This window comes from Sturnira hondurensis, unplaced genomic scaffold (genome assembly GCF_014824575.4).
Source record: "Sturnira hondurensis isolate 20B ecotype Veracruz unplaced genomic scaffold, ASM1482457v3 Scaffold0024124, whole genome shotgun sequence".
NCBI lineage: Eukaryota > Metazoa > Chordata > Mammalia > Chiroptera > Phyllostomidae > Sturnira > Sturnira hondurensis.
Genome location: NW_028096755.1, coordinates 349,188 through 373,192, shown reverse-complemented (window position 1 = coordinate 373,192; position 24,005 = coordinate 349,188). Strand labels below are relative to the sequence as shown.

At 56.8% G+C, this 24,005-nt stretch overlaps 2 protein-coding genes and 1 long non-coding RNA gene across 5 annotated transcripts; 1 reads left to right on the top strand and 2 right to left on the bottom strand.

Moving 5' to 3' along the window:
• Positions 1-88: 88 nt before the first annotated feature.
• SYT5 (synaptotagmin 5) lies at positions 89-6,552 on the bottom strand. Of its 3 annotated transcripts, none has more exons than XM_037038109.1 (9): positions 6,396-6,552; positions 5,222-5,324; positions 4,496-4,668; positions 2,761-2,880; positions 2,499-2,666; positions 2,022-2,189; positions 1,628-1,742; positions 1,197-1,330; positions 89-657 (listed from the first exon to the last, which is right to left on the bottom strand). In XM_037038109.1, exons 2-9 carry the CDS (start codon positions 5,298-5,300, stop codon positions 457-459), a joined length of 1,158 nt encoding a protein of 385 aa, XP_036894004.1. In that variant the 5' UTR covers positions 5,301-5,324; positions 6,396-6,552; the 3' UTR covers positions 89-456. The 3 variants fall into 3 exon arrangements, with proteins under 3 accessions (XP_036894004.1, XP_036894003.1, XP_036894002.1); XM_037038108.1 differs by having other exon boundaries at positions 1,628-1,745; positions 5,222-5,345; positions 6,396-6,551; XM_037038107.1 differs by having other exon boundaries at positions 1,628-1,745; positions 6,396-6,551.
• Positions 6,553-7,631: 1,079 nt separating this feature from the next.
• PTPRH (protein tyrosine phosphatase receptor type H) lies at positions 7,632-21,520 on the bottom strand. Its single transcript, XM_037038098.1, is given in 21 exon segments — positions 7,632-8,209; positions 8,340-8,475; positions 9,939-10,099; positions 10,296-10,418; positions 10,722-10,856; positions 10,943-11,019; positions 11,239-11,329; positions 11,719-11,809; positions 12,049-12,081; positions 12,419-12,497; positions 13,743-14,009; positions 14,340-14,639; positions 15,306-15,575; positions 15,919-16,182; positions 16,444-16,710; positions 18,228-18,446; positions 18,449-18,490; positions 18,730-18,996; positions 20,092-20,348; positions 20,492-20,529; positions 21,249-21,520. Coding segments are annotated over 21 exon segments (3,288 nt in total). The 5' UTR covers positions 21,300-21,520; the 3' UTR covers positions 7,632-8,089.
• On the top strand, positions 14,462-15,448 carry LOC118981372 (uncharacterized). Its single transcript, XR_005065335.1, has 3 exons — positions 14,462-14,547; positions 15,111-15,231; positions 15,362-15,448. It is a non-coding gene; the product is annotated as an uncharacterized LOC118981372 (long non-coding RNA).
• Positions 21,521-24,005: the final 2,485 nt, after the last annotated feature.

Below are 24,005 nucleotides of genomic sequence, written 5' to 3'. Positions count from 1 at the left end.
GTATCACATCCCTGAAAGTGAAGCCACCTCTTGGGCTCCAGTCCTTGCCTCTGCCCCCTCCCCCAATAAGAGCACCCAGCCAGGCCACCAGAGTTGCTGAGTATTTATTTGCCCCCAGGAGCAGCTGGAATGAGACTGGGGACAGGGTAGCGATCCTGTGTAGGGCAAAGGGGACAGTCTGAGGGGATTACTGATTGTCAAAGCAGAGGGTGGGACGGTGGGGGGGTTGGGGGAAGGCCAAACTGCTCCCCTCCTCCAGGGGCCCTGGGGCTTCTGGGTATGCGTGGTGGGGAAGCTGGCAAGTTACCATGATCGGTGTAATGGGTGAGGAGGCAGGAATGGGTCCAGTGGTTTCGGAGGAGGGGTGAGGGTGGGGGTTCGTGCTCAGAGAATGCTGAGGGTGGGCCTGGGCAGGGCTTTGGCCAGAAGTCTGGGGTCGGAGGCTTTAGGGTGGGATCAGGGCACTGGCAGCGGCCTCACTCGGTCAGGGGGCCGCAGCGAGTGCCACTGGGCAATGGGCCGCCGCGGGTTGGCCAGCATGTCCGCCCAGTGCCGGAGGCCAGCCCCGCCGACCGCTGCCCCTACAGCCACCCTCCCGATGGCCTCGTTCTTGCCAAGCTTGTCGTAGTCCAGCACAGTCAGCTCCACCTGGACCTTCTGGGGTGGGCAGAAGGGGAGACAGGAGAGTGGGGCACAGTGGCACCAGGAGGGGCTTGGGGAGTGTTGCTAAGGATAGTCCCTCCCTCCGTGAGTCCTGGGGGCCCTCGTAGGGTCCTGGGGCGGGGAGGGACTGAGGACTAAAGGGGGAGAGCCCTGCAGTTGGACAGGGACTCTGTAATGTTTCCTCCCTGATCAGATTCCGCAGGCAAGAAAAGCTTCAGATCCCATCGCTAAGGGGGTTGTTAGGAGCCTCCTAAGGGGGACAAACCTCCAGAACCCTTCAATGAGTAGAGGGACATATCCCTCAAGGGTTATGGAGAAGTCTCTTAGTAACCAAGGCTCCTGAGGGGGCGGGGCACCCTGGCCTGGCCTAGGGGGCGGGGTAACCTGCTTCTCCTAGAAGGAAGTTGGAAACACAACATGATAACCCCAGGCCCTGGTTTCCGGAGGTTGCTGAGAAGTCTCCTTTCCTCTAGCAACGAGGTTTCTAAGGGCCTGGGGCTGTTCTGGGGGGGTTCAGGGCGGGTCTAGCTCACCTGGACCTGGTCACAGGGCACCTCGAAGCTGAAGGCCTCGTTGTAATAGGGATTCAGGGTGTTCTTCTTGATGGTCGTTTTCTTTTTCCGCACCTTTTTGCCTCCCTGCAGCAGGTGGACCTTGACGTAGGGATCTGGGGAGAGAGGGGAGCCGTCTTAGAGCTTGGTAGGGGGATCGGAATGAGGAGGATGCATGAGACTTCTTTGGAACAACACCGAGATGCCCCATGCCCCTTCAGGTCTCCTCTCTCTGCGCCCAAATTGAATCTATAGCCTCCCGTGACAGCCTGGGCCTCTCTCCCCCAAGACGCCCTCTGGCAGCCTGGACCTCCCTCTCCCCGGAGAGACCCTCTGGGCCCAGAGATGGTCAGCCTTAGCCAGAGGACCACCCTGCACCGTCACCACCACGACCATTTCCTTGCCTCCCACACCTGACAGCCCTCCTACGTCCATCTTCTTCAGGTTTTTAGCCTCCAGGACGATGACGGTGAGTTTTCCAGCAGTGGGGACATAGCGGAGGGAGAAGCAGATGTCCCCTAGTTTCTCCTGCTAAAAGACAAAGAGGGGCCTATTACCCGAGCCCCCACTGCACATCCATCCCCTCTGCGACCTTTCTGTCCTTCCCCCTCGTTTTGGAATGGAAAGGTCCGAAGTTAACACCAGGACAGTCCTCGGAGGTTTCACTCTGAAGCAGGTGGAAGGGCTGGAGAATGGCGGGGTTGAGCGGGGGTTAAGGGGCGGGGCGTCCGAGAGGCCTGTGATCTGATTGGCTCGGGCTTGCGGTGGGCTGACCCATGCAGGATAGCAGTCGCAGCAGGAGCTCACCTCCTCCCGAGGAGCGGCCTGCAGCTCCCGCCATGCCAGCACTGGTCTCCCCAGGTCCACGGAGCTCATGGGGATCCGGACCTCCCCGATGGCATCGTTGCGGGAGAAGCGGTCGAAGTCGTACACCGCCATGACCAGTACCCTGCCTCCCAGCTCCACGTAGGGCACCTGGGTGGGGGAGCACAGAGAGAGCACAGGTGAAGAGCAGAAAGTCAAAAAGAAAGTGAGGCACAGCACATCAGGGTGGGAGGCGACGAGTGGGGCAACGAGGGGCCCAGGGGGCCGGAGTGGGACAACCCCGAGCCAAGGGGACAGCCCAGGGGTCCGTAGTGCCAAAGGGGACAACTCAAGGGCCCATGGGATAGTCTCCAGAGCTGGGAGCTGCCTCCAGCAAAAGCAGAAGGGGTCAGCCCCCAGTGTCCCGGGGACTGGGGGCAGGCTGCCGAGTGCGGGGCCCTGAGGAGGCCAGGTGCTCACCTTGAAGGCAAAGGTCTCCTCAAAGTGCGGGTTCAGTGTCTGCCGATGCACCTTGGTCTCGTGCCGCCTCCGCTTGTCAGGCAGCAGGTACACCCGCACATAGGGGTCTGAAGAGCCGCCCAGATCCAAGGCAGCTAAACCCTCAGCTTGCAGGATGCCCACCAGTAGCTGTACAGTGAAGAGGGGCCCCTAGTCTTAGCTTCATTTTTTGGACCCTCCTGGGACCCTCCCCTCCAAGGCCTGCCCCCTCCTCCATGCCCACCTGGCCAGTCTGGAAATCATAATCCAGCGAGTACTGCAGTCTTCCTAGCTCGTGCTTCTCTGCCGCCTGCTGCCCAGGCCCCGACAGGGTCGGCTCCAACTCTTCCACTTCCGGTTGCACCTTAGGGAGCCAGGACAAGGGCAGGTGAACTCTTCCCCTGAGCGTGTTATCCTCCAGGCACAGAAGCCAAAGGAAACTCACACATCTCTGGGTTATACCTGAGCACTTGCAGGCTAAGCAGAATCAGTGTTCGATTAGTGATGTCTGCCACAGGCAGGGACTCACCATAGCAACACAAGGTGTAGTGTTTTTTTCAGTGTTTGATTAGTGATGTTTGATATGGTTGGGGGGGGTGAGACGATGGTAAAACAGACACCGATAGTTGCCTAGAAAAACAAGTGTAAGAGTGTCTAACTGCCTACAGGAAGGAGGCAGGATCTTTTGTTTCACATGTTAGTGGATGTATTGGGGTTGTGGAAGCTGATGCATTATTTGGACGTTGCAAAAGATGGAGGCAAATTGGCACATACACTGTGTATTTGCCATTCTGAACTAGAACAGCAAGATCAGAAGGCTTCTCCTTCCCCTAAGCCACCAGTTTTCAAAACTCAACGTGAGTCAGAATTTCCCTAATGAGTCTGGCAAAATGCCTTTGCTTCAGAGATTCTGACTCAGCAGATTTATGCAAGAGTCAGAATTTTCATTTCAACGAGTACTGAGGGTCATTGTGATGCATTGGACTCTGGAAGTCACTGGCTTAAGGGGTAGGGACAGAAATGGGCTACCAGCACCCTAAGGGCATCCCTGTGGGTAAGAATTATAACAGATACTTTTTGAGAAGGGAGGGGGGCAAGTACAGTTATGGACCACAAACTCGAGATTCGGAGAGGGACGGTGAATTCCCCAAGGCCACACAGCTGGTTGGAAACCCAGGGCTCTCTGGCTCCCGGGTGAGCATCATCACACTCTGCTTTCAGGGATCTAATGCTCACTCAGGTCCTTGCACCTGTAGCCTTCCTTCCCCACACCATTGGCTTCTTCCAACTCATGGTTCCTTCATCCTCTCAGGGCTGCTGGGTGACCTCCTCCCTGGCCTCCTTGCCCCAGGTCTGCCTTTCACATGGACTTCAGGGGTTCATCCTAACACCCATCTGACCCTGTTCCTGGGGTCAAAACTTCCGTGGCTCCCAATTTACCTCATTGTGTGGACACCACCAGGGCCCTCCAGCTCCCTTACTCCAGAGCAGTCTCTATGCCCCACCCACTGTGAAAATGACTCACTGTTCCCCCAAATACACCTGAGAACCTGGATTTCAGTCCTCAGCATATGCTCCTCCTCTGAGCTAGAATGTCTCTGCTCTGCATTAGCTCTGTGTGTCCCCTGGGACTCAGAAGTCACCTCTGTGGGGAAGCCTTCTGGGACCGTCTACACTGCCAGGTGTTTCCTCTGTATACCCATACACCCAGTACGGCCTCTGATGTGACACATACCACCTTGCATTGTGAACGTACGAGTGTCTGACTTCCCCACTAAACTGGAAGGTTCTTGTGAACAGTGATTGGTGTCTGGTCCATTGCCAGGTCCCCAGGATCCAGTGCAAAACTGGACACACAGAGGAGATGGGTGAGTAAGGCGGGCATGGGAGGGAAAAGAGAGGGGTCTGAGGCTGCTGGGCCACGGAGAGGAGCAGGGGTGCAGGAAGGGGCAGGGTGGTGGGACTGGGCCAAGCCACACCTTGTCGATGTAACTCCGGCCCAGCTCCTTCACTTCCTGGAGGTGGACCTGGGCTTGGGCCTGGGTTTTCTTGCCCATCCGCCTCCGACAACGCTTCCGGTAGAGACAAAAACAGCAGCTGAAGACGAGGAGGACTGAGACCAGCACGATTGTGGCCAGGGCCCAGGGGGGCACTACAGAAGACATGGACACAACACACATTGAGGTCCTGAAAAGCAAACTGTCTGTTTCAGCCCCGGTGATATGCAGAAGCTGAAATCCTGGCCTTGTTTTCCTTCCAGCCATTTCCATTCCGTTTTATTCCCATGTTTTCCTTGCAACTCATCTCACCTATAAAGCGACTTGATGCCCTATCCCAGCCTGACATCAATTTTTTTGGGGGGGGGTGCCTATCACTTCCACCATCATTCTAATTTTTCTGCTCAGCTCCTGAAGCTCCTAGAAGCCTTAACACCTTCCTGGGCCTGTTTCCATTTTATTTAAAAGAAGGAACAGGTGGATTCTCCAATTCGCCATTCCAAGATCTCATTTCATTCCCAGCCCCATGCTCGGGTTCTCGTTTTTGTTGCACACCTGTTCTTTTTCCATTTCAGTTAGATTCCAGTCCAGGACTCTGACTACGATCCCACCCGGATTTTCCAGCCCGCCAGCCGAGTACATCCGCCGCCCTGAAAACCCTGACCAGGCTTTCTTTTTCCCTCGGCTCCAGCCCCTGCTCTGGCTCACCGGGGCCGTGGTTGAGGCGACTCGAGTCCGGAGGCGTGTCGGGCGTTGGAAGCCCGGGGGTTGAGGGCTCCGGAAACATGGCAGCGGGGTCCTAGGGTCCTTTCTGCGGAGGTACCAAAGCGTCCTAGTCCCCCACGCCCACCCCGTGCAACCTTTGAGTCCTCCCAACAACAAAGAACTCCAATTCCCATCGGCCCCCAGGGCGAGCGGCTGCACAGGAATCAACCGTCCACCGCGGGGCATATTGGGGGTTGTAGTTTCAACCTCCCCGCGACGGATGGAGCGCACTAGGGATGCTTTCGAGCATCTAGTTCCATCCCAAAGGGACACTTCCATGCCCCGAGGTCCCCGTTGGAATGCCGCTCATTTTTACGCTTTCCTTGCACCTCTCTAGGATCTGAATCGGAAGCGGCCAAAAGTGAGCGTGGGAATCAGAGCACCGGGGTGCCCCTAGCATTGCCATGCTCTGCTAGGGCAGGATCAGAGCCAGGATGGTTGCCCCGGCAACGGCCTGTTGCCACGACAACTGACCGAGTTTAAGTACCCAAGCCAAGCCCAAGAGGAGCGGTCTGGCTGCGCTCTGTCCAGCGTGGGACCCTAGACTCGGATCCCGAGACCAGAGAGGATGGGAGGGGCGGCCTTGCCCCTCTGTCCAGGCGCCCACAACTGGCCCCGCCCCCACAGCTGGCTCTGAGGGCGGAGACTCAGTCTCTTCCTCTCCCATTCTTGTGGGTAATGTGGGGGTCGGGGGCCGCCGTGCTGCCTCTGCTGGGCACCCACAAACTCTTGGCCGTTCGTCTCTACCTCGCATCCCGAGCTCTGTCTTCACACCTGTCCTCGTGACCGCCGCGGCCCCCACGCCTCCTTCTGCTCTCCCTGCTTCTTCTGTCCGTGCCCCCAACAGCTTATCGCTGCTCCCCCTTTTGTACCCCTTGTCCTCTGCCTATTGTCTGGGCTCAGTCTCCTGGGGTCGCTCGCTCGCTCCCCCGCCGGCTCCTGCCTGTTTCTCCCTCCCCTCCGGCTCTTTGTCCCTACACCTGTGCTCCCTCAGGCTGTAGCCCTCCCACGCCCTCTGTTGGTCCCTCCCAGGGTTACCCCGTGCCCCAAACATCCTGTCCGTCTAGGAATGAGGACGAGGATGGGGCTTAGGGAAGGGATCCCCGCAGCTTCTTACCTGCTCAGCAGATGCACAGGACCCTCTCCCAGAGGCGCGGAGGCGTCCGCCCCGCCTGACTCGGGCGGTGGCGCTGTCCTCGGTGCTGATAGCAGAGCGCAGTGGGGCGGGGGCGCGGCTGGGCGGAAATGGCCGCGCTCGCGCGTGTTTGTGGTATGCGTGTGTGTGTGTGTGTGTGTGTGTGTGAGAGAGAGAGAGAGAGAGAGAGAGAGAGAAAGCCCGCGCGTGCGTGTTCCATACTGGGTAAGTGGAGAGTCCGGTCCCGCCCCTCGTCCCACCCCCAGTCAGGAACCACAGGAATATTCATCCTGGTCCCCAGGGATTTTGTGCGTTCTAGTCCAGCCCACCCTCTTTCAACCTCCTATACAGCCCAGAGAACCCGGGGCCAGGATACCAGTCTTAGAAATCCAGGAGACACTCTCAGTGGTATTCAGATATCCAGACGCCAGACTCAGCACGGAAGTCTCCAGGACACTATGGCCAAATATCACCCCACCCTATACCTTCCCCGATCTCCAGGCCCAGGAGACAAGCCCCTATGTTTCTGGCCCCAAGAACTGAGTCCACATAGCGGTGGATATGAAACTTTGTACCTTGAGCCTTCTCAACTATCCAACACTCCGGCTTTCCAGGTGCAAAACTGCAGGTCCCTCTAGTTATCTCCCTGGGACTTTCTTTTAAAAATATATTTTATTTATTTATTTTATTATTATTATTTTTTAGCCAGAGGAGAAGGGAGAAGAAACAGGCAGAGAAGCAGCAACGTGTGGTTGCCTCTCGCACGCCCTCTACTGGACACCTGGCCTGCAACCCAGTCACGAGTCCTGATTGGGAATAGAATCTACAACCCTTTGTTCAAAAGGCCCGTGGTCAATCCACTGAGTGGCAACAGCCCGCGCCACCTCCCTAGGACTTTTTTAAAAAATATTAATTAATTAATTAATTAATTTATTTATTTATTTATCTTTAGAGGGAAAGGGAAGGAGAGAGGGAGAGAAATATCAATGTATGGTTGCCTCTCGTGCGTCCCCAGCTGGGAACTGGCCTGCAACCCAGGCATGTGCCCTGACTGGGAATCGAACCGGGATCCTCTAGTTTGCAGGCCTCCGCTCAACCCACTGAGCTGCACCAGCCAGGGCAGGACTTTTGCCTCAGTATTTAAACATCGCATCCCCACCATCCACTTCCACCCTAAGAGCATTTGTAGACCCAGAAATCCAAAGGCACATGTATCTCTGCAGAAAATAGTGATTTAATAAATTACAGGATGGAGGGAAAGATCTGTACAGGCAGCGGGCGCAGCGAGCCCTGAGATCCTGGAAGATCTGAGTTCCTGGAGTGAAATGTGGGCAGAGTCCTGTCTAACTTGCTCCTTGGGTAGCCAGAGTCCCAGAGCCTCATTCCTTCGTTCCTCAGAATCCAGCTTGTTTCTCTGAGACCCAGCACCCCTGGCCATTCGCCTCTCCTCTGGGAACTAGGACATCCTAGCCCCATGCCTCTCCTCCTTCAAGGAACCAAGATCCCAGCTCCCACCTGACCTCTCTCCCCCAGGGCTGCCAGCCCCCGTCTCAGCCTGGGAGTCTGGGAGCCTGGTCCTCCACTCTCCCAGGGGTCCAGGAATCTGGGCTGCATCCTGCATCTGGAGTTTGAGTCTAGCTGGGCTGGGATCGCAGCACCCTGGAGCTCAGCTTCCCCTAGTGGGCCTCCTCATTCTTGAACATGAGGTTCTGATAGATGGCCTCCTTCTGAGTGGGCGCTGGGGACCACTGCTGGAGGAACCGGAGGATGCACTGGTGCAGGAACACGTACTGGGCCTGGGAAGGGCGGACAGGGTGGCGGGGGAGGTAAGGGGGGCCCTTAGAGCCTTGGCCTGCTTCCCCCCCCCCAGGGACCCCACCACCACCTATCACCGCCCCCCCTCAGGTGACTGAGGACCCCAGTCACCTCTGTCTGCACCATCAGGGGCCGACTTTGCCGCATCTTGCTCACGTAGCTGAAGGGCCCCACGGCGCCCTGGCACTCCAGCTGCCGCAGCAGGACGTCCAGGGCAATGAGAGTGCCTGAGCGGCCCACACCAGCGCTAGGCAGGGACAGGAGTGTTCAGACCATGAGAGGGGGTTTTGAGGTAGACGGCAAGGACCTGGTTTTGGAGCACCGAGAGACTGAGGTAGTGTTTGAGTGAGACACAGCTCCAGGGAAACACAGCATAGGTGTGGGGGTACCTACCGAAGGGGAAAGTAATGACACAGGACTCTGTGTGGCATTCTTTGCGCCCCCAAGGCCCACGTCACAGGTGGGGAAATGGGGGCTGAGCCAGGTGAAGTCACCTGGTCCAGGCCACTCAGCCAGTTAGTTGACAGCGCTGACGTTGACACATGGGAAAATGCACTTCCAAAATGATGGTTAAATTAAAGTAACTTCCTCCCAAGGATGTAAAGACAACGTAGGGAATATAGTCAATAATATTGTGACAATGATGCATGGTGCCTGGTGGGTACTTGAAATATAGGGGGGATCACGTGGTACAATACGGGATTATCAGATCAACATGCTGTGCCCCTGAAACTATATTTTAAAAAATGTTGAATGTCAACCATAACTGAAAGATAAAATTTCAAAATGTCTGAAAATTAAAAAAAAATTAAACGTAAAGTTCGCCTTTTTAAAGGAAACAATTTAGTGGCATTAATGACATTTGCAGTGTTTTGCAATCACACACGATCTCTTTCTAGTCTCCAAACACTCGTCTCCCCCAAAAGGAGGCCCCAGGTCCATTAGCCACCCCCCCTCCCCACTCCCTCTCCCTCCGGCTCCTGGCAACCGCCATTCCGCTTTCCGGTGGATTGGCCTGTTCTGGGCGTTTCATGTAAACAGAACCATCCACCCTGACCTTCCGGGTCTGTGTCCCTTCACTCAGCCTACTGTCTCTGAGTTTCACCTCACCATCGCATGAAGCAGCGCTTCCTGCCTTTTTATGACTTCAGTGAACAGTATGAACCGCGAGACCCGCGACCTTTCTGCGCTGGTGGGGAGGGAAGCACAGTGTGCTGCGGCGCCTCTAGGGGGCGCTCTCCCAGGTCAGGGCAGGTGTTGGGACACCTTCCGGCGGTTAAGAGAGGTTAAGAGCACCCCCACCGAGGCTGGCTGTTCCTCTGGAGCAGGCCCCTCCCTCAGCCTCCTCGGACTGGCATTCAGTGAAATCTTACCTGGGGGTGCGTCATCACCAACAGGAAGGGGATGGAGGGCTGACGCCAGCACAGGAGCCCAGTGACAGGTTTCCAATGCTCCTCGAAGCTTGTGGCGGCTTGGCCCTTCTGTCCTCACCCCTCTTCTCCCCTCCTCCTCCTTCTCCTCCTTTACCTTCTCGTTCTTTCCCATCTGCCCATCAGTACCGTCAGGGCAGCTGCCTCACTGCCCTCTCACCTCTGCCACCTTCTCTCTTCTGCCTCCTCTCCAAGGTCCCTCAGACCCAGAGGATCCCATTGTCTGAGCCCCTAGGGGGTCTCTCTCTCTCACACACGGACAGGGTTGGGAGGTCCTCACCTGCAGTGCACGATGGGGGGGCCTCCCCAGGGATTCTGGTCCAGCCACTGCCTGAGCGTCTTCCGGAAGGCCAGCAAGGGGTCTGGGGTGTGGGGGACGCCGTGGTCTGGCCAGGCCACGTAGTGAAACTGTTGCACGGACAGAGTCTCCCGCTCCTGCGTCTAGACGGAGGGTGGGTTGGGGGAGGGAGAGCTCAGCACGGGGGATGAGGGGGCTGGATTCTGACTGGCAGGGGCATCCCTGGGGCACACTGTGGTCCCTTGGGGAAGTAACAGTAGATCAGGCTTCCTGGGGTGTTCTGGGGAGGGGACTGTCCACAATGTCTCACGAAGCTGGCAGGGTTGCGGGGGGACGCACGTGGTACAGCTTCAGCTGTCGGACTGTCCAGTTCTCCATCACCTTCTCACCCTCCAGGGTCACTTGCAGGTGCCCATGGGTGCAGGGCTTGGCATCGAGAGGCCAATAATGCTCACACTTCACCTGGGGGAGGACGAAGGGTCAGCGAGCAGGAGGCCCGGAGAGCCTGCTCCGAGGCATCTCTGCAGGGTGGCCCTTGTATTCAGGGCCTAGGGAGGGCTCCAGTAGATCCACCCTGGCCGGGGTTGCGGGGTCAGCCTCACCCCACAGGTGCACAGTGGATGGACTGGGTGCGATGGAGGAGGTTGGGGTCCTCTGGGAGGGAACTCATGACGTTGGGTCAGGGCTACATTGAGATCAGTGTCCCGGGTGGGGTTATGGGACGGAGCTCAGGGGTCAGTCCCCCGGAAGAAAAGTTCCTCTCACCCGGCCGAACTCCACGCAGTTGGTGAGCATGACCAGGGTGTGGCTTTTCTGCTCCCACACCAGGCGCCAGAAGTCACCCACCGTCTGGGGCAGGGGACCCTGGGCCGCAATGAACTCCCGGGGGCTCCAGAGACCCTGATGGAGGGAAGCGGGCACTTTCTGATGCCCTCAGGCCGCCTCAGGCTCCCTCAGCACCCTCCCCGCCCCCAGCCACCACCTACCGGCATGAAGCTGGCGTTGATGTAGTCGGAGCCTGACTCCCCCAGCACAGGCTTCAGGGGCACCCGGGACCAGTCATCTAGGAGAAGAGGCCAGCATTGCGGAACAGAGTTGGGGTATAGAAGTCACGTTGGGGAGCAGGCAGACACTGGGAGCTCTGGGAGGGGCAAGGACCTCAGCTGGGAGGACTGGGCCTGGGGCAGGAACCCAGGTCTCACAGGGGGTAAGGGACGGACGGGGGACAGGGTGCTGACAAAGTCCGGCCTGGGGACAAAGTCAGGGGAAGTCGAAGACTCACAGGGCAGCACATTTCTGTAGCGGTTCTTGGTGCAGTTCTCTGGAGCGGAGGCCACGGTCTGAGACTGGCCTTGGCCCTCCAGGGCCAAACGCTGGGGGCGGGGCGGAGGACCGGGGCACAGATGTCAGGATTCTGCCACCTTCCCCGAAGGACAACCCAGTTGCTCCCTTCCCCTTGTTCAGAGCCCCCCATTGACCTCTCACGCCCTAGAGATCGCTTTCCCCCATAGAAAAGGAATGTGTGTGCCACCATTCACTGTGGGGCACTGGGGTGCTTTGAGTGGCTGTAGAAGCTAGAGATGGGGGTGCCAGGGAAAACCATGCACCCGTCATGCTGTAAGATTCCGCTGACTTGAAAACGCAATCACGCCCGAGAGTGTCTGTGTAAGCCCACTCTGCCCCTGGTTCTCGCCTCGCCGGGTCCCTCTGCCCTTCCGCACTCACCCGACCTGGCCCCCCTCTGCCCCTCTTCTCCCCTCACCTGGTACTCCTCGGCAAAGCCACAGTTGCTGTCCTTCTCATTTTTCTTGACGTGGTCAGCAAAGTCAGCTGCCTGGATCTGCTCTGGAAAGCTGGGAGGGGGCAAAGATTTTAACCTCCTTTAATCCTATGCTCTTGGGATAAAAGAAAAGGTCTTTTCGTGGTTGTTTACATGCCCAGAACATAAGAGGCAGGTATTTTAGGCCCTTTGGGACTAGTGTGGGGGGCGGGGTTCACTGCTCCTGCCCTCTGACCCATGCAGTGACCAGCCAACACCCCTTGATATGGCCCCACAGTGATTCTTTTGGATGCCCCCCAAGTGGCTGCTCACCTGGATTTGGACTCCTTCAGGCTCTTTCTATGCCTGGGGGAAAGGGTGTTGAGATAAAAGGCTCAGGGAGTGAGCCTGGAACCAGAGGCCCTGCCCATCCCCTCCCAGCCCCCACCTCCAGGTGGAAGGTCAGTGTTACGCTGAGTCCCACCTCTTTTTTTAAAAAATATTTTATTTATTTATTTTTAGAGAGGGGGAAGGGAGGAGAAAGAGAGGGAGAAAAACGTCAATGCCTGGTTGCCTCTCACGTGTCCCCCTACCGAGGACCTGGCCCGCAACTCAGGCATGTGCCCCGAGTGGGAATCGAACCCACCACCCTTTGTTTGCAGGCTGGCACTCAGTCCACTGAGCCACACCAGCCAGGGCTCACCTCTTCTTCAGGAAGAAAATCAGCAGGCACACCAGCGTGATGAACAGAAGGACACCGACGATGGACCCAGCAATGACCCCTGGGGGGAGGAGGCGTGGGGTTAGGGCCCAGGCCCTATCTTCCCGTGTCCACTCAGTACTGTCTCTGTTCCTGCCCCCAACAGACTGATCAGAGGGCCCCCAGGGGCGATGCTGGTGCAGGGAGGGGGGAGGGGAAACCTTTCTCTCGATCCCTCATTGCACCAGGAGCCTGGTCCAAACGCATCATTTTCTCAGGTGACCTGGCTCCTAAAATGACATATCCTGGCTGTACCTAGACCAACAGTTCTCAGCAAAGGTGACTCTGCCCTGCTGGAGACGTCAGGTAGTGTCTGGAGACATTTTAGCTTGTCACAACTGGGGTGCTGGTGCCACCACAGAGGGATCCAGCTCCCACATCAGAAGTGCCCGGGTTAGAAACCCACTCCCCGGGGGTGGATGTCATCGGTGGGTCTCTCCAGAACTGAGGCTCATCACCTCAGACGTCCTGTTTGCTAGGAGCACGAATCCCTCGCAGCAGGGCCCACAGAGGCTGGTGGTGCTCAAGATCTCCCAGGCTCCATCCTTAGACACCTGGTCTTAGGGTAGACTCAAGCACTCGACATACCTCCATCAGTCATGGCTGCCCTCGGCTACAGCTTCTTTTTTCTTTTTCTTTTTAAAAAGAATTACATTTCCACACCGGACTTGGAACCAGAGGGTTGCTGGTTTGATTCTCAGTCAAGGCACACGCCTGGGTTGTGGGCCAGGTCCCCAGCAGGGGGCGCTTGAGAGACAACCACACATTGATGCTTCTCTCCCTCTGGTTCTCACTCCCTTCCCCTCTCTCTAAAAATAAATAGATAGTGTTTTATGGGACAATGCACCAACCAACTGAGCCACTGAGCTAGGGCAAGAAGACGCCTTTTCTTTATAGAGTGAATAACATATTCTAAATTGAGACCGATGATGGCTGCACGCTCCTGCGTATATACTAAAAGCCATTGGATTGTGCCCTTTAAATGAGTAAGTTGCATGTCATGTGACTCATATCTCCCATCCAAGTACTAACCAGGCCCGACCCTGCTTAGTTTCCGAGATCGGACGAGACTGGGCGCGTTCAGGGTGGTATGGCTGTAGACATCATATCTCAATAAAGCCATTTGAGAGAAAGCAGAACAGAAAACACAAACAAGCAAACAAAAAGGACCCCATGGGTGGGTAAGACTCTCTCATACCAGGGCCCTGATGGGGGGGGGAGGGGTCTACAGAGACTGCCCCTGTCTGTCCCCTGGGGCTCTGCTCACCAGCACTATGGGTGTGGCAAGTCACCGAGGCAGCTGGGGCCCGCATTCCGGCCCAGACGGTGACCACGGTGGCTGCGTAGGACCGAGCCGGCTGCAGACCCAACACGGACACACCCCTTTCGCAGGAGGATCTGTCCTGGGAGCTCTGCTGCCCGCCCACCTGCAGCTCAAAGCCCTCATAGCCCCCCAGGGGGCAGGTCCAGGTCAGGAGGACCCCGTAGTCCCCAGAGGTGCTGACGCAGGAGGTGATGATGACAGGGTCCGGGTCTGAGTGGAGAGGACAAGAGGAGTCAGCCAGCATGTGCCATCCAAGGTAGTTTTCCATCCCTCCCCCACCTTGCCACCGGTGATGCCAGTTCTGTAACATTAAGCCCATCCTTTCCTTCCCCAAATCAAAATACTTCCTTACCCCTCCTTTTCTGTCTTCCCCAAGTGGACTCAAAAACTACAACTCCCATGAGGCCTCTGAATCTCTGTATCACTTTAGCTTATGAAATCGTGGCCCCGTGGCCTGATGGGAATTGTAGTCCACCCATTTATCGGCACTTGAACCTAAGCCCTTCCTCCACCAGGTAGAAGAAAGAAGCCCCATCTCACTCGTGGACGCAGTAAGGCTCTGTGTGGAACTGGCTACTTCGCTCCTCTCCGCCCACACGCTGAAGTTGTACAGAGTCCCGGGCTCCAGGCCCTGCACCTCGTACGAAGTCTCGTTGGTCCTGCCTGTCTGGTAGGCTCCATAACCTCGGGGATCTCGCTCCCTCTGGGGAAGTCCCGCACCGGCCCACTGGACCACGTACACGTAGAGGTGAGGGCGGGGGTCTGCGGGGGGCTCCCACCGCAGGGCGATGGAGTGGTTTGTCTGAGTTTCTTTCTGCAGGGCTGTGACCTCACTGGGAGCTGAGAATAGAGAGAGACACACCCCCAGGGGGCTGGATCCTAGAGGACCCTCAGCCCCGAGCCTGCTCCCCTGCCCGTTCCTGCAAAGCTGTGGGGCCCCGGTCACTGAATGAGTCTACTCCCTCTGAAGCAGGAACCACAGGAAAGAGGGGTGCAGGGGCACCTGGGTCCTCCCTGTCCTGAGTCCCCAGCCCTGGGTCCCACCCACCACCTTTCTCCACGGGCACGGTCCCTTGTCACTTCCAGACTCGCCAAGTTTCTAGACCGAGCTATTGACTTCTGTCTTCTTGGCCCAAATGGCCAAAGCCTAAAGGTTCCTGGTTCTATCTATGAACATGAACCTCGTCCCTGGAGGCGTATGGCTCCTCTCACACTCGGGACCTTGCCTGTGCACGCTGGGAGGCACGTTGTGTTGGTTCGGCTAACACACCAGGACAAGTGGTGGATGACTGTCTAGCTTTGTCCCCAAAGACAGACCCTCCCATGGGAACACCCTTGTTGCTGAGGACAGACTTTGCCCCAGGAAGCAGACCTATACGCTCAAGGTCTGAAGAGGCTGGAGCGGGGTCACCAAGTGTGATTCATTTCCCAGGTACCCCCCAACATCCCCCATCACCCCCTCACCCGTCCCAGCACTGCTGCACCCAGAACTAGACTGTGTCTCACCAGTGGCCCCAGTGAGAGCCTCGACGTCACTGTGGACCCCGTTCCTCTCTGCCCAGACGGTGAAGGTGAACAGGCTCCCAGCCTCCACTTCCTTCAGCGTGAACCCAGTCTCTGTGGTGCTAAGGTTCACAGTACCAGTCCTGCCCTCCTGGATCCATGACACCCAGTAGGTGTAGTTCTGAGGGTTTGGTCCGTCGGGGGCCTCCCAGCTCAGGCTGACGGAGCTGGTGGTCTGAGCCGCTACACCCAGGTTCCTGACGGGGTTGGGGGCTGGGGATTGGACGGGAGGGGAAATCAGCTGACGTGTCTGACTGCCACATCTTCAGACCTTTCTTCACCACAGGACTTATAAAACATGGGTGAGCCCTGGCTGGTGTGGCTCAGTGGACTGAGCTCCAGCTTGGGAACCAAAGGGTCACCGGTTCGATTCCCAGTCAGGGCACACGCCTGGGTTGCAGCTGAGGTCCCCTGTTGGGGGCGCATGAGAGGCAACCACACACTGATGTTTCTCTCCCTCCCTCCCTCCCTTCCCCTCTGTCGAAAAATAAATTATTAAAATCTTTACAAAAAAATGAAAACAAGAACAGAAAGTTAAATAAGGGCAGCCTTTTACCTGTGGCAGCGCCGAGGGTCTCCTGGGAGCTGTTGAGTCCGCCTGCCTCCACCCACACGGAAAAGTCATACAAGGACCCAGGGTCCAGTCCCTCTGCTGTGAAAGTGGTGCCTGTTGTGTTTTGGGTCCCATTTTTGTCCCCCTGTCCAGTCCACTGCACCCAGTAGGTGTAGTTCAGGGCAGGGCCGACAGGCAGCTCCCAGAGCGGGCTGATGGAGCTGGTGCTATAGTGCTTTACTCCCAGGTTCCTGACCGGGCTGGGGGCTAAGATGTGAGAAAGAAGGATCAGTGTCGGCAGGGAGAGGAAGACCGAGGACACCCACGGGGCATCGCTAACCCTCCACATTGCCCGTCCGGCCCCCTCCGCAGCCCTGGTTGCTGGGCAGAGACTGGCCTGTTATGGTTCCAAAGCTCCCTGTCCAGCCCAGTGACGCCTGAGGCCATGCTGACCCCTCCAGCATGGCTGACACTTCCTCAGGAGCCGTCCCCTACCACGCCCAGGGGACAAAACAGTGAGCTTCTGACCTGTGGATGCCGGGAGGGTCACATGGGAGCTGGGGACTCCATTCTTCCCTGCCCACACAGAAAATTCATACGAGAATGCCGCTTGAAGTCCTTCCACTTTGTAACTGGTGTCTCTCGTGATGCGGGTCTCATTTTCATCACCGTCTCCAGGCCAGTGGACCCAGTAGGTGTAGCTCTGAGGGTTTGGGCCGTCGGGCGCCTCCCAGCTCAGGCTGATGGAGCTGTTGGTCTGGGCCTCCACCCTCAGGTTCCTGATGGGGTTGGGGGCTGAGGATGGGGGCAGGAGGGGAAATCAGCTGGGGTCTCTGCTTCCCACAGGTGCAGACCTTCCCTCCCCACCAGGCTCAGCAGAAAGGGGCAGAGGCTGGACCCGGGAGTCCAACACGGCAGATGTGTCTCCCCGGTGACGCTGAGCCCTGGAGGGCGGCTTGTGAAATGCACACCGAGTTCGAGGAGTGGGTGTGAAGTGACGCCTGACACGTGTCATCATCGCTGCTCTGATAGCGACTCCACGTCAGCACCACATTTTGTCCAACCACACGGACATGGTTAGACAGACTGGGTTTCTTCCTTTCATTTATGTCTTTATTCTAAATCTTTTTCATCCTGGCCCCAGGACATGCTCGTTGACTTCAGAGAGCAGAAAAGGGAGGAAGAGAGAGAGGGAGCGAAACCCTGATGTGAGGGAGGAACAGCCACTGGCTGCCTCTGCTGCGTGTCCTGACCAGGGACCGAACCCCCAACCCAGGAATGACCTAAATCGAAGCTGCAGCTGTTTGGTTTACGGGATGACACTCCAACCAACGGACCCACGCTGGCCAGGGCGGAGTGATAGCACTTGGGACCTACCGGGCTAAAGAAACTCTGTCTTGCCCTGGCTGGTGTAGCTTAGTGGATTGAGCGCGGACCTGGGAACCACACGATAGAGGTTTAATTCCCCTTCAGGGCACATGCCTGGGTTTCAGGCCAGTTCCCAGCAGGGGACTCACAAGAGGCAACCGTACATTGATATTTCTCTCCTTCTCTCCTTCCCTTCCCCTCTAAAGATAAATAAATAAATAATAATTAAAAAAAAAAAAGAAACTGTCTTACAGTGAATTTCACCTGTGGGCTTTTACGCATGTCACTGGGGCCAAGAGAAAACCTGAGTCTAGCCCTGGCTGGTGTGGCTCCGTGTGTTGAGTGCTGGAACTCAAACGGAATGGCCACTGATCCTACTGTGTCACCGGACACATGCCTGGGTGCAGGCCAGGTCCCGGGTTGGGGGCATGAGAGAGGCAACTGGTCAATGTTTCTCTCTCACATTGATGTTTCTGTCCTCTTTTCCCTTCCCTTCCCCTCTCTCTAAAAGATAAATAAAATCTTTTGCAAAGAAAGGAAGGGAGGGAGGAAGGAAGGAAGGAAGGAGCGAGCCCTGGCTGGTGTAGCTCAGTGGATTGAGCTCAGGCCTGCGAACCACATGATCGCAGTTTGATTCCCAGTCAGGGCACATGCCTGGGTTGCAGGCCGGTTCCCAGCAGGGGACTCTCGAGAGGCACCCATACATTGATATTTCTCTCCTTCTCTCCCCCTCTAAAGATAAATAAGTAAAGTATTTTTTAAAGAAAGAAAGAAAAGTAAGGAAAAGAAAGAACTTGAATCTACACATGCAGCTTCTATTCTACATCTATCCGTCTATAGAACCTTCCGTATTCTCGGTGGGTTCTCAAGCAGGGCCAGCCACTTTCCTTTAGAAAACAACCAAAAAAACAACAAAAAAAACCTAGACAGGGGCTGCCTCTCACCCGCAGTAGCGTTGAGGGTCTCCTGGGAGCTGTTGAGTCTACCTGCCTCCACCCACACGGAAAATTCATACAAGGACCTGGGGTCCAGTCCCTCTGCTGTGAAACCGGTGCCTGTTGTGTTTCGGGTTCCATTTTTGCCCCCCTGTCCAGTCCACTGCACCCAGTAGGTGTAGTTCAGGGCAGGGCCATCGGGCGCCTCCCAGCGCAGGGTGATGGACGGTTGGTCTGAGCCCCCACTGTCAGGCTCCTGACCGGGCTGGGGGCTGTGAAGTTCGGACAAAGGATCAGTTTCAGTGGGGAGCGACTGAGAGGGGACGCTCAGTGGCACTTCTAAACCCTTCAGTTCCCAGTCCAGCCCTGTCCGTGGCCCTGGTGAAGTGGAGACCCTGGAGTGTTAAGCTCCCCGTCCAGCCCAGTGACGCTTGAGGGTGCTGGCCACAGATTGCTGACGCCTCCCCTGGAAAAACCTCAGCCCCAGGGGACAAAGCAGGGAGCTTCTGACCTGTGGACGCCGGGAGGGTCACACGGGAGCTGGGGACTCCATTCTTCCCTGCCCACACGGAAAATTCATACGAGGATGCCGCTTGAAGTCCTTCCATTTTGTAACTGGTGTCTCTCGTGATGCGGGTCTCATTTTTGTCTCCGTCTCCAAGCCAGTGGACCCAGTAGGTGTACCTCTGAGGGTTTGGGCCATTGGGCGCCTCCCAGCTCAGGCTGATGGAGCTGTTGGTCTGAGCCTCCACCCTCAGGTTCCTGACAGGGTTGGGGGCTGAGGATGGGCACAGGAGGAGAAATCAGCTGGGGTCTCTGGTTCCCACAGGTGCAGACCTTCCCTCCCCACCAGGCTCAGCAGAAAGGGGCGGAGGCTGGACCTGGGAGTCCAACACGGCAGATGTGTCTCCCCGGTGACGCTGAGCCCTGGAGGGCGGCTTGTGAAATGCACACCGAGTTCGAGGAGTGGGTATGAAGTGACGCCTGACACATGTCATCATCGCTGCTCTGATAGCGACTCCACGTCAGCACAACATTTTGTCCAACCACACGGACATGGTTAGACAGACTGGGTTTCTTCCTTTTATTTATCTTTAATTTCTTTTCTCACTCAAGGGCATGCTTATCAGTTGCAGAGAGCAGGGAAGGGAGGGAGAGGAAGAGAAACCCCTATGTGAGAGAGGAACATCCCTTGGTCGCCTTCTCTTTACGCCCTGACCGGGCCCCGAACTCCCGACCCAGGCACACACCCCCTCCGGGAATCACACCCGCAACATTCTGCTTTGGGGGACGACAATCCAACCAACCGTGCCACGCCATCCAGGGCAGAGTGATAACATTTTGGACCTACAGGGCTACCTACATACATAAACTATGTCTTTGTAACAGGTGTCACCTGTTCCCTTTTGCTCATTTCAATGTGGCTGGTAGAAACTTGAGTCCAGCTGTGGCTGGTGTGGCTCGGTGGCCTGGGTACTGGTTCTTCTGTAGTTGAGGACACACGCCTGGGTTGCGACTAGGTTCTGGGTTGCAGGCGTGCCAAGGCAACAAATCAATGTGGGGTTTTTTTGCACATCAATGTTTCTCTCCCACTCTCTCATTCCCTTACCCTGTCTCTAAATTATAAGAAAGAGAGAGAGAGACAGAGAGAGAGAGAGACAGGAAGGAAGGAAGGAAAGAAAAGAAGAAAAGAAAGGAAAATGGAAAAGAAGGAAAAAAAAGAACAAACTTGAGTTTACACATGCAGCTTCCATTGTATGTCTTTCAGTCTCAGAACTTGCTGTAGTCTCCTACGGGTTTGCAAGCCACCTCCCTTTAGAAAACAACCCCAGAGAGAGAGAGAGAGAGAGAGAGAGAGACGGCTGCCTCTCACCTGTGGTAGCGTTGATGGTCACCTGGGAGCTGTTGAGTCCACCTGCCTCCACCCACACGGAAAATTCATACAAGGACCCGGGGTCCAGTCCCTCTGCTGTGAAAGTGGTGTCTGTGGTGTTTCGGGTTCCATTTTTGCCCCCCTGTCCAGTCCACCGGACCCAGTAGGTGTAGTTCAGGGCAGGTTCCTTGGGCGCCTCCCAACCCAGGCTGATGGAGGTATTGGTCTGAGACTTCACCATCAGCCTCCCGACGGATCTGGTGTCTGAGAAGTGGGAAGGAGAGTCGGTGTCAGCAGGGCAGCGCCCCCTCTACACCCAGCTCCCATCAGCCCCTGGCTGGATCTTTGCCCCCTCCATGGAGAACCCCAGGAAGATCATGCGGGACTCAGCGGGGCTCACTCACCAGCTGCCTGGGCCCCTGACCAGCTGCACAGGCCCTGGGGAGAACCCAGAGGGGACAGCGTCAGAGCCGAGGCCCCGCCCCCCGGCCCAGTGAGAGGTGGGGCTGGGCCGGCAGCCATCAGCCTCCCAGCCTCCCAGCCCCACCCAGTCTCGGCTGCAGGTGTCTCCTCCCCCAGGCCGAGCTCTGACAAAGGTCAGCCCAACAGCCTGCTGTCTCCTCTGGGCGTGACTCTGGCGGGCACGGGGTTTCAGGGACCCCAGAGCTGGGATTGGCTCCACCGATTAAGCAGGGAGATAAACTTCATGGTTTCACGTCCCAGAAAGTGTGGTCTGGGAAGACTAGAAGCAGAAAAGTAAGCAACATGTGGCTGGCAAAAAAAAAAATAATACTAAAATAAAAAATAAAAGTAAACGGGGAATGGGGGAAGAGGCTGAGCCCACTCGGTCTATAGAGGTGGTGAAAGGCCCGGACCTCGGAGTCTGAGGGAGGAGGGGCTGGGGCCCAGGACTGCTGGGTCTCTGTGACAAGATTTTACTCTCACCTCGGACACCCACGTCTAAGAGCCCAGGGGCAGGACTCCCCAACAGCCTCCCTAACCTAGACACCGGCTCTCTTCTCCCGGGAACGGCCGTCCTGACTCCCTCATGACCTGAGTTCAGGGACACCCCCCCTCCCCCATCCCTGCCCGAGACCGTGCAGGTGGCCCCTCCTGTCCTGCCCTGAGACCCCAGGCAGCCGGCTGGGAACACTCACCAGCAGCAGCAGGCTCCCCCAGGCCCAGAGGCCCCCGCCGGACCCGGTCATGCCTGCAGACACTCAGAGGGACCCAGGTGTTCCTGTCCTGGACCTTCCACCTGCTGGACTTTAAATGCCAGCATTTCCCCTTTCCCGGGTGACAAGGAGTGAGAGGCCACAGGTCAGGGTGGAGGAGGAAGTGAAGGCTCCAGGGAGATTTCCCATCCCCACCCCGTTGCTCTGCCTGGTTCGTGGCCTCTAGGCCGTCCTCTGCGCAGAGAAAAACACAGGGTCAGGGCAGTGCGTCCCCACAGGTGTGCGAACACACAGCACGGGTAGCAGCCGGTCTCCTGGCTTTTCTGCAGCCACGCAGAAGTTTGTCTCTTTGGTACCTGCCCCTGGCTGCTCAGACCCCAGGATCTTTGCACGTGCTGTTCTGGCAAGTTCTTCCTCCACCAGCCAGGGCCTATGGTCTCTTCCAGTTCTAGTGGACCCTTGGCCACTCCCTGCTGCGTGAGCTTACCTAAGCATCCTCAGAATAGTGCACGTGGCCTCTCTTTGGAGGGTAGAGACAAGTCTAGTCTCTGCCGCGGTGACACCTGGGCCCTCAGGACTCAACGCTGAGTCTGAATGTGACGCCCTTCGTCGCAGTAGGGGAGTCTGCTGTCTGCACTCCGGTCTCAAGTTCCACACCGTTCCCATCTTCCCTGACCTCCTGCTGGTGAACCAAGCCCAGACTCCCATGTCACCGAGATCACTTGGTGTCCGTGCCAGCCCCGCGGGGAGGTGTCAGGGTCAGGGGACCCCGGGGAAGAACAGAGCCGTCCCTGCTCCACAGCGTGAGGATTCAGGGACCCTGGCTCCCTTCCCTCAAAGCTCCCACCACACCCGGAGCTCCTTGGCAAAACCGTGGCTGCCTCTGTCCCGATGTGGTCAGCAAAATACTCAGCCAGGGTGTCCTTGGAAGACCCCGACACAGACGGATTTCACTGGGCGGGAGGGAGGACGTGGGGATTTTTTTCTCCTGGGTCCCCCAAGAGCAGACCTGCGTGCCCGGCTCCTGAGTGACAAAAGGGGACTTTCTCTAAGCCCAATCACGATGTTTAACTACTTCCTCAGTACAGACAGATGGGAGGGGCAACCGGAAGCCAGTCCCTGCATTTTACCTATCACCCCCGGCCCATGCCTGCCACCTGTCCCCACCCCGGGGACAGACAAGCATTCTTCCACATCTGTCTTCTGACTCACCTATCCCGGACATGCCCTCTAAACAGAATCCTGCAGCCAGGGTCTTTTGGAACTGGCATCTTTAGCTCACGGTAAGGTTTTTATTTATTTATTTTTCTAAGATTTCACTTATTTTCAGAAAGAAGGGAAGGGAGGAAGAAAAGAAGAGAAACATCAATGTGTGATTGCCTTTGGAGCGCCCCCTACTGGGGACCTGGCTCATGCAACCCAGGCATGGGACCCAACTGGGAATCGAACTGGTGACCCTTTGGTTTGCAGGCTGGTGTTCAATCCACTGAGCCACACCAGCCAGGGCAGGGTTGTTTTTTGTTGTTGTTGTTGTTACTGTTTTTTATCCTCACCTGTGGGCATGCTTATTGGTTTTACAGAGAGGGGAAGGGATGGAGAGATGAAACATCTGTCGGTTGCCTTCTCACACTCGCCTGGACCATGGTCTAAACCCGCAACCCAGGTACACGTCCTGACTGGGAATCAAACCAGCCACCTTTCAATTGTGCAGGACAACGTTCCAACCCACTGAGCCACACCGGCCAGGGCATTCAGGATAAGGTTTTCAAAGCTGGTGCATTTGTAGCCTGGAACAGAACTTCATTCCTATTTATGGCCAGATAACATCTCATAGGCCCATGTTTTTAAGGGGCTGTGACGGACAGGAGGTGGCGGCTGCTCTCAGGACCTGATGATGCCAAGGGCTGCCAAAGGCGACCAGACCACCAGAGGCTGTCGGGAGGCACAGAGCCCCACCCCCATAGGCCTTGGAAGGAACCAACCCTGCCCACCCCTTGATTCAGCTCTGGCTTCGGAAGTGACCTGCATGTGAAAAAATTCCAGCTCCTCAGCACTTCCTTCTGGGGTGGGAAGTCTGTCAAGAGCCTCCCACACTTCTTAAGATTTTATTCACTTACCTTTAGAGGGGAAGGGAAGGAGAGAAGGAGAGAAATATCAATGTATGGTTGCCTCTCATGAGTCCCCTGCTGGGATCTGGCCTGCAACCCAGGCACGTGCCCTGACTGGGAATCAAACCGTGATCCTCTGGTTCGCAGACCCATGCTCAATCCACTGAGCTACCCTAGCCAGGGCAGGAGCCTCCTGTTCTTTTTTTTTTTTTTAATTTATCTTTAGAGGGGAAGGGAAGGAGAGAGGGAGAGAAATATCAATGTATGGTTGCCTCTGGTGTGTCCCCTGCCGGGAACTGGCCTGCAACCCAGGCATGTGCCCTGACTGGGAATCGAACCTTGACCGTCTGGTTTGCAGGCCCGCACTCAATCCACTGAGCTACATCAGCCAGGGCAGGAGCCTCCCATTCTTGATGACGGGCAAGGCCTCGGGGCCTGGGTAGCCTAGCAGCTGGTCAGAGCCACCAGGTGGGCGTGGGGCAGAGACTGATAGGCGGCCTCCAGGGCAACATCTGAGATTTTGAAGGGCAGGGTGCCCCACCCAGAACACCTGCCTCTCTCTGGCTGTCACCACATTTGTGACCCCTCAGGCCCAAGGCTCTCCTCTGTGCTGAGAGGAGACTCTGGCCTG

Coding starts and splice junctions, on each gene's coding strand:
- SYT5 (XM_037038108.1), bottom strand. CDS start 5,300: ATGTTTCCGGAGCCCTCAACCCCCGGGCTTCCAACGCCCGACACGCCT. Junction 1,746..2,021: donor AGGCCGCTCCTCGGGAGGAG/GTGAGCTCCTGC, acceptor TTTGTCTTTTAG/CAGGAGAAACTAGGGGACAT. Junction 1,331..1,627: donor GGACGTAGGAGGGCTGTCAG/GTGTGGGAGGCA, acceptor CTCTCTCCCCAG/ATCCCTACGTCAAGGTCCAC.